Source organism: Juglans regia, chromosome 10, assembly GCF_001411555.2.
Source record: "Juglans regia cultivar Chandler chromosome 10, Walnut 2.0, whole genome shotgun sequence".
NCBI classification, from domain to species: domain Eukaryota; kingdom Viridiplantae; phylum Streptophyta; class Magnoliopsida; order Fagales; family Juglandaceae; genus Juglans; species Juglans regia.
This window is the reverse complement of record NC_049910.1, coordinates 9384674-9393463: the sequence shown is the minus strand read 5'-3', so window position 1 is coordinate 9393463 and position 8790 is coordinate 9384674. Positions and strand designations below refer to the sequence as shown.

Here is an 8790-nt window from a genome sequence, read left to right as displayed (position 1 = left end):
ACCACCTTACGTACTTGATCTATTATAAGATATTTCAGTGATTTTTATTTTTAATTTTTTTTTTAAAGTAGACCTTTGACCAGGTTAATTTCTTTATTCTACAATCTAGAGAATGAGAAAGTGAAAGGCAGCTAGCTGCCTCTCTAGTTTTCAATGAATCATAATTATTTCCTTACCCTATATGCATGGCTGGCCTACTAGTGGAAGTACAGTACAAAAATCTTGTTCGTCTGATCTTTAATTTCGTGATTCTGTCCTTAACACAATCAAAGATGCCTTACAAGAAAATAATTTATTTTCTATTAAAAAGATTATTTTTTATTAAAATAAATCTATTTTTATCTCAAATAATTATTTTCATCTTAAATAATTTATCTCAAATGTCTTATTTTTTTTATAGTGGCAATATATATAATGTGCCAAGACAATTATTAATTTATCCGTTGATCATCAGTACCATTCCTAGCTCTACAAAAGTACTTAATTTCTTTTTATCTATCTTTCTACGTACGTACGTACAGATCATTGTCATTGTTGTAATGGACCGAGCTTTGTTCAAAATCGATCTTCGTCTCCGGTCTATTTTCTGTATTTGATTTTACAGCATTAAAATGCAGCAGGTAGGCACGGTATCAGAAAGGAAAACATACATGTTAAAGGAGTATTAATGATACATGTCTAACGTCCTTTATTACAACTCTTTATACATTAAAAGAAAGAGTCGTATGTCTATCTTTTCCATGAAAGTTTCAGAGTCTTCCGTTCAATTATATCTTTAGACAATAAGCTGATTAGAAGACATGATCAACGCGGTTTTGAAACATTATTAATTCTTTTCTACGACTTTTTGTTCTTTTTCTTTTCCATTACATGACAGAATCAAATTTGATAAAGCGGGAAGAAATCTCTCATGAATTCTCTTTAGACACATAACGCGGTTGTGGAATACTTCTTTTTACGCCTTCTACTTTTCTTTATTATTCCAGATGATCATCATGTGATCTGGCCATTCAAAATTATAAACTCTAGAATTTTTAAGCAAAACTTTCGATACAAAAATCTTGTCAACATTAAAAAATCTCAATAATTATTAAGACAAATATAAATAATTAAATGCTCTAAGCTTAAGTTTTTAGGATAAATGTTGATTTTATATAATATAAATAATTAAATAATTAAATATAAGCTTAAAATTTCGGAATAAGTGATGAATTTAATTACATAGTGATCAGTACGTACATGACTGTGAGCACATTTATTAAAAGGGAGTCTAACCCATAAGTGAAGAGGAGAGTTAAAATATAATAAATAATATTTTTATTTGAAGACCTTTATACCACACATTATCCACATGTTATAATTTGATTAGGAAGATAAATATTAACAACCTAAAATCTTCAATTTATATTAATGATCTACATCTTCTCATAATTAGCTTAAGCTTTTGAAACATGCTTACGATGATTTCACCATAATAATTTGTCTTGATTTCCATTAAAAAAGAGACTCAAAAGTACTATATATAACAACCTTAATTTACAAAAGAAAAACCATCTCAAGAAAAATCTGCCCAAACTAATTAATTTATTCTCGATGCATCATGTGGACCTGAAAATCCGACAAACCCTCGTGAAATCGTGAAACATATAAGCGGCACAGTAGCAATGATCAAGAAGTCATGAGACGAGAAAACATGAATAAAATAATTGGGTGGAGAAAATGAATTACATCTTTGTTGATATATAGATGTTTGAAGTCGTGTAAGTAAATTACCAGCTAATTACATTCAATATGCGACGTCATGATATATAAGCTATTCATGTATATTGTTATCAACGAAACCGACCCACATATATAGATCATATTACGGAAATAGACATATTCCTTTAATTAGTAATTAATGTTTTCTAAGTTCGTCTTAGCTGGGGAAAAAAAATACAACTAATTCCAAAGTCGCATCAATTATTTTGGTCTGGTCTACCCTGCGAAATTACGATGAATCTGTCGTTCTAACTACCATATTAGCCACAATTTGACCAGCTCTTATATATATATATATATATATATGCACAGAAAATATCAATCAAACGACAATCCTCCATCAGTACTGTAGGTTACCCATTTCGGTTTACAAGTCCAAGACTTTTTTGTGTTTTTTTTCACTAAAATAAACATTTCAAGACATGGCCGCAGGCAATTTGCAGTGCAGAGGATTTATGTTGAAGTTTCTAGGTTTGTATTTATTAACTTATTTGCAGTACTACTCTCAAATTGCTGAGGCCAGAATTCGGCATTACAAATGGGACGTGAAATACGAGTACAAGTCCCCTGATTGCTACAAGAAGCTGGTTATCACCATCAATGGGAGAACTCCAGGACCCACAATCGTAGCCCAGCAAAACGATACCATTATTGTTGAGGTTAAGAACAGCCTGATTACAGAAAACCTTGCAATCCATTGGCATGGAATCCGACAGGTATGACTAGTTTACATATATATACATACATATATATATATATATATATATAAATCATCTGTTTCATTTGTTTTGCTTTTTAAAAATGCAAAGGCATCTGTTTAACTTGTTGCAGCGTGAAACACCCTGGAGTGATGGAACGGAGGGGGTGACTCAGTGCCCCATATTGCCTGGGGAGACTTTCAAATACCAGTTTAAGGTCGATAGGGTAAGTTCAGTGGCCAAAAAGCTCTTGCAATTGGCTCTAATATTTCCATTTTGTTTGTTCTTTTAAAGACTCAGTTTCTTGTCAAAAGAGAAGGAAACAAAAGCAGTAAGCATGGTTTCAGTTTCCTGTTCATAACCTAAGTTTTGCTCATCTGCATGCAGCCTGGGACTTATCTGTACCACGCGCACTATGGAATGCAAAGAACAGCAGGATTATACGGATTAATCCGTGTATCAGTTCCTGATGGAGACTCAGAACCCTTTGCATATGATTATGATCGGAGCATTATTCTGAATGATTGGTACCACAACAGCACTTACGAACAAGCCACTGGATTGTCTTCCACTAATTTTGTATGGGTTGGGGAGCCTCAGGTATATATATTTCTGCTATATAGATATATACACATATATATATTTAACAAATTATAGATCGAGTTAGCATTACTGTCATGTAATTGTTCTTGCTTTGTCTAATGGCTTTTGCTTTTTATCAATTTGCAGTCACTTCTGATTCATGGAAAAGGAAAATTCAACTGCTCCAGTACTGTTGCCAGTAGTCCATCCTGGGTTTGTAATGAATCAAACCCAGAATGCTCTCCTTATGTAATAACAGTAATCCCGGGGAAAACATATCGACTAAGGATCGCTAGCTTAACTGCTCTATCCGCTCTTAGTTTTGAAATAGAGGTAACTTCCATGAGCATCATCAACTTCAAACAAATTAAAAAAAAAAAAAAATTATTACATCTTTTTTGTTTGACCACAAAATTAAGGATAATATTTAAAAGGTTTCAGAATCATAAAGACAAACTATTGAAGATAAAGACGAGCCAACAACAGATAAGGCTAACGTCAAGTAGGGACGTGGATGGTAATGAAATATTTAGAGTAATATTGATATATAAATTGATCCCTTTCGTAGACATTTTTTTATATATAATTATATTTTAAATAGAGGGAAATTATGTATGTAAAAATAAAAAATCATTAAGGTGTAGTTTGGTCAGTAAAATAAGATGAGATAATTTTAAATTAAAGTTAAAAATTGAATAAAATATTATTAAAATATTATTTTTTAATATTATTATTATTTTAAGATTTAAAAAAAATAAATTATTTATTAAATTTTATATAAATTTAAAAAAATTATAATAATTATAAAATAAAATGACACTTTCATTATATAAACGGTGACTAAATTAATGTGCCTTTTTCCTTTCAAGCAGGGCCATAATATGACCGTGGTTGAGGCAGATGGACACAATGTAGAGCCATTTGTAGTGAAAAACCTTTACATATACTCTGGAGAGACATACTCTGTCCTTATAAAAGCTGATCAAGCACCTTCAAGAAATTATTGGATGACAACAAATGTGGTTAGCCGCATTCCTAAGACCTCCGCCGGCTTAGCCATTCTCAACTACTACCCGAACCATCCACGGCGATCCCCTCCGACGGTTCCGCCAACTGGCCCTATTTGGAATGATACCGAACCCCGGTTGGCTCAAAGTCAAGCCATCAAGTCTCACCAGAGTTACATCCACAGCCCTCCCCCAACATCAGATAGAGTCATCGTGTTTCTCAACACGCAAAACACCATAGATGGTTATCGTCGTTGGTCTGTAAACAATGTCTCTTTCAACCTCCCCCACACCCCTTACCTTGTCGCACTTAAGCTGAACTTGCACCATGTGTTCGAGCAGACTCGTCCTCGTACAGGGTACGACTTTAAGAACTACGACATTTACAGGAAGCACAACAACTCAAACGCAACTTCTAGCAATGCCATCTACCGATTACATTTCAATGCCACAGTAGATATCATACTGCAAAATGCAAACACGATGAATGATAACGATAGTGAGACTCATCCATGGCATCTCCACGGGCACGATTTTTGGGTGCTAGGCCATGGAAAAGGCAAGTTCGACATCTACAAGGACCCAAGACAGTATAATTTGGTGAACCCAATAATGAAGAACACAGTGCCTCTTCATCCATATGGTTGGACAGCGTTGAGGTTCAAGGCAGATAACCCTGGTGTTTGGGCTTTCCATTGCCATATAGAGTCTCATTTCTACATGGGCATGGGAGTTGTGTTTGAAGAAGGGATAGAGAGGGTGGGAAATTTGCCTTCATCGATTATGGGCTGCGGTGATACCAGAGGATTGGGCAGGCCCTAGATAATTAAAACTACTTTTTTTTTGTAATTCTTTTAGGTAATGTTGACCAATTTTTCAGAATATTTTAATTTTTAATTTTTTGTTTTTGGGAATAGAATATTAGCAAACTCAAGATCTACAGTTACAACTTACAACAGTACTCTAGCTCGCATCTCTCTCTCTCTCTCTCTCTCTCTCTCTCTCTCTCTCTCTCTCTCTCTCTCATACCTTGATTAAAATGTTTCTTTTTAAAAGCATCACGCTACTTTATTTATTAACCTCACTTACACCAAAGTAATTGCATCAACTCTACAAAAAATCAAAGAGTGAAAACAGACAATTATTTGGTCTAGTAATTAGGAAAAACCACAGATAAAAAAAATATATATATATTTTAATGCTGAAAATATAATACACGGCTAAAAACTAGCTATAATATTTCCTTAAATTCTTTCTATAACATTGTCTATTTTTTATCTATAAAAAATAAATTGCCCTATTTTACTTGAGCCAGCTGTTTATTTTTTATTTTTATTTTTTTCAGTCGCTAAGCTCCTGCATATATCCTTAACATTAAACCAATGCCACTCTTTGTGGCAGCGCTTTATGAAAATAAATAATAACTTACATTTAATAAATCTACATAATTATAATATCACGATATACAATAAATATAACATTTTTATTTATAATCGAAACAATAATTAACATATATATTGAAATCATATTAATTCATCGCTGCAGAAATTGGTGCTAATCGACATTGAACGAACTGGGCAGCTCAAGGCTTAAGTGCCCCATACCCCAAAGACCCTAAAAAAGAAAGTATAGAAAAAATATTGGTTAGCAATAAAAGATGAATTTTTTTGCCTAAAATAAAATCAATCTTAAATGGTAAAATTTGGTAAAAAAAATATAAATATAAAATTTTCACTCAAAAAGATCTTACTCAAAATGTACAAAATCTTCAAACAATAATGAAAATGGAGTAAGAGTAGCAAAATGATGATATATGTCTTAAAAATTTTCTAAAATATAATGTGTATTTAGTCTGATATTGATGAACTTATTTGTTTTCAAAATTTAGTATTAAAAAAAGTATTATATATGGATAAGGGATAGTCGGGGTGAAAATCGAAGGTATGGGTATTGAGAGTTTAAACCTTAGAGGAAAACGACACCATTTTCTTTATATTTTTTTTTTCAAACATTGAGTCTCAAAACGACGCTGTTTCACTTACTTAAGTGGAACGACGTCGTTTTATATATGTATAATTTAAAAAAAAAAACATTTTATTAATACGGTCGGTTCAGCGGTTCGACCCAAGATCAAACTGGGACCGAATCGCTGGACATCGGTTTTTGCCAAATTCAACCGTTGGCCAACTGGTTCTATGTCGGTTTCGGCCGATTCTAAGCTCTGGCTACTGGTCTAGGTTTGTCCCCGTCGGTTCTCCAGTTCTCCCAGTTTCTTGTACAGCCCTAAAAGATAGTACTACTCAATTTATAGAAAAATTAGATTCTCTTTAAAAAATTGTTATATTATTTATAAATATTATTAACCAAAACAAATATTGCATATAAGAAATCTTTATTAAAATTTTATTATTATTTTAAAATTAAAGCATCATGTACTTAATCATCACCTTAGACCACAAAGTATTTTGAGCGGCCCTTGCTCATAACACTAGTGCAGAATGATGTACAAATAGCATGCAGCTTATTGCATTAACAGTGCAAACTCAAACGAGATAAGACTACCATGCACCCTAGTATCGAAGGTCAATGCCTTCAAGTCAAAAAGAGCGACTAGCCACAACCCCATGAGATTTTCTCCAGTAGACGGACTATTTATAAAATATTTGAATTGTGAATTGAAATGAATTGAAGGTGAAATAAAATATTATTTTTTAATATTATTATTATTTAGAATTTGATAAAACTAAGTTTTTTAATTATATTTTATATAAAAATTTAGATGGGATGAATTTGAAAACTTTTATATTAAACCGGACGTGCATGATTTACGATATGAAGCTTACATGTGGGTGTGCGGATCGATTAGTCTTGGTGATGGTCCACGAACCAACCAAATGAAAGTACTAAAGATTACAGAAAATTGATTAATAAGTACAATTTATAAGATTGATTTAAATATCAATAATGTTATATATAATCGTTGAACGCGTAAATACTGTATAGTCGCTTTGAAAAAGAGTAGATCTACTATTAAAAAATTAATTTATTTTCATATGAGTCTCATATTTATTTATTTATTTTAAAGTGACTGTACTGCACTTACATATTCACGACTGCAAGTATCATTTCTCTTTAAATATTAAAGCAAATATCAATAATGGTAGCGGTACGTAGCCAAAGTCCTTTTAACCAGATAATATAAGGTCTGGTCTCTAAATAATTAAGTTTAAACCCCTCACCCCCGTATAAAAAAATAATAATAGCAGTGGTCCATTTGACTAGGTTGATAGCAATGGATGTTTAATGCCGTTAATAAACAAGGCTTAGGAATGATGATCACTTGTAGTCTTGTACATTAGATATAAGCGGTTGGATTTCCTACTTTTCTTACTGAGGAAATGCTAAAGGAATTAAGTACCTTCTACCAAGATGTGGTACTAGCTTCAATCACAAGAAATTGTTAGGTTTGTGGAGCCTGAATTTATTGGTATATTGGCCCGATTTAATGACCATCGATAAGGATGTGTTATAGTTTTTTGGTAGAATTTCAATGAGGCCCAGGAAAAATGTTTGGCACTATTTGCGATAAGAAAAAATGTCAGGAAGAAAGTTTGTTTAACACACACTTGATAGGTTGTTCGAGGGAAGCTCAAACAGAGTTCACTCCACGTGTACTCGACACTCTGTGAGAGTGAAATTCGGACAATGTTCGTTCGATGTGCGCTTGACACGCTGCGAGAGCATATAACGCAGAAAAGTAAAGATTAGTATTTCTGCTATGTTACACCATAAATATGTACTTAATGAGGGTTTTGAGTGTTCTGAACTAGGGTCGTAAATGAATCAATTTGTTCGATAGCTCGCTCGGTACTCGTCTGGTTAAACTTGAATTGAACTCGACTCGTGAAAAAAAAAAGCTCATCCGTGAAAGCAGATACATTCTCAATTAGTAAATAACACATACCTGACTTGTAACGCCCCGGTCCCATAGGAATCAGATAGTTATTTCCTTTCGTTTAAAATCATATATCATAGTACCAATATAGACTCCAAAATCTCAATGTCATATAAAAATTATTGTTTCAAACCAATTACCTCAATATAATCAACCTCCCAAAATACCAAGTCATCAGAACAGACAAAATTACTTAATAAAAATTCCTCAAAACTCATATAAACTTTCTATGTTTAAATCATCTCACCCATGTTCTATAATCTTGATCCTCAGCTGAAATATTCAAATCATCTGAAAAATATTGTGAAGATAAGGGATGAGTTATCAACAGCTCAGTAAGCAGAGAACATATACTAGTATGTAAACATGAGCATTTTCACAGAGTTTAAAATGCAGAACAAAACATTTTAGTTTCAGAAATGCAAATTCAAAAACATGTTATTAGAGCGACAGTTCAAAATAATCATATTCAAAAAATATCTTTTAGCATAATATGACTGAACATCATCATCTTATTATATCATATCATATCAGAGTATCATATTAAAACAGAAACCATATTTAACCTCCTTGGTAGGGTTGTACATTCTGCAGAAAATCAAGTAGAACATAAATCACCATGATACCAAAGCGATTTCACTCAGAACAGAGACCACTATTATATCTCGTGGCAGGGCCAGAAGTCACTATTATATCCCATAACAGGGCCAGATATCACTATTATCTCCCGTGACAGTGTCATATATCAAAGCAACATAGAATCAAAATCATCATATCAGAACCAGAA

General features: G+C 32.7%; 1 protein-coding gene across 1 annotated transcript; it reads left to right on the top strand.

Annotated features, from left to right (window-relative positions):
• Nucleotides 1-2081: 2081 nt before the first annotated feature.
• LOC109004613 (L-ascorbate oxidase-like) lies at nt 2082-5004 on the top strand. Its single transcript, XM_018983233.2, has 5 exons — nt 2082-2477; nt 2593-2685; nt 2847-3059; nt 3189-3374; nt 3914-5004. The coding sequence occupies exons 1-5, from the start codon at nt 2184-2186 to the stop codon at nt 4868-4870; spliced, it is 1743 nt and encodes a 580-aa protein (XP_018838778.1). The 5' UTR covers nt 2082-2183; the 3' UTR covers nt 4871-5004.
• Nucleotides 5005-8790: the final 3786 nt, after the last annotated feature.

What these genes read in the sequence shown, in the direction of transcription:
- LOC109004613 (XM_018983233.2), top strand. Translation starts at nt 2,184, where the DNA reads ATGGCCGCAGGCAATTTGCAGTGCAGAGGATTTATGTTGAAGTTTCTA. An exon ending in ACCAGTTTAAGGTCGATAGG is followed by an intron (nt 2,686 to 2,846) that starts GTAAGTTCAGTG and finishes ATCTGCATGCAG; the next exon opens with CCTGGGACTTATCTGTACCA. An exon ending in CTCTTAGTTTTGAAATAGAG is followed by an intron (nt 3,375 to 3,913) that starts GTAACTTCCATG and finishes CCTTTCAAGCAG; the next exon opens with GGCCATAATATGACCGTGGT.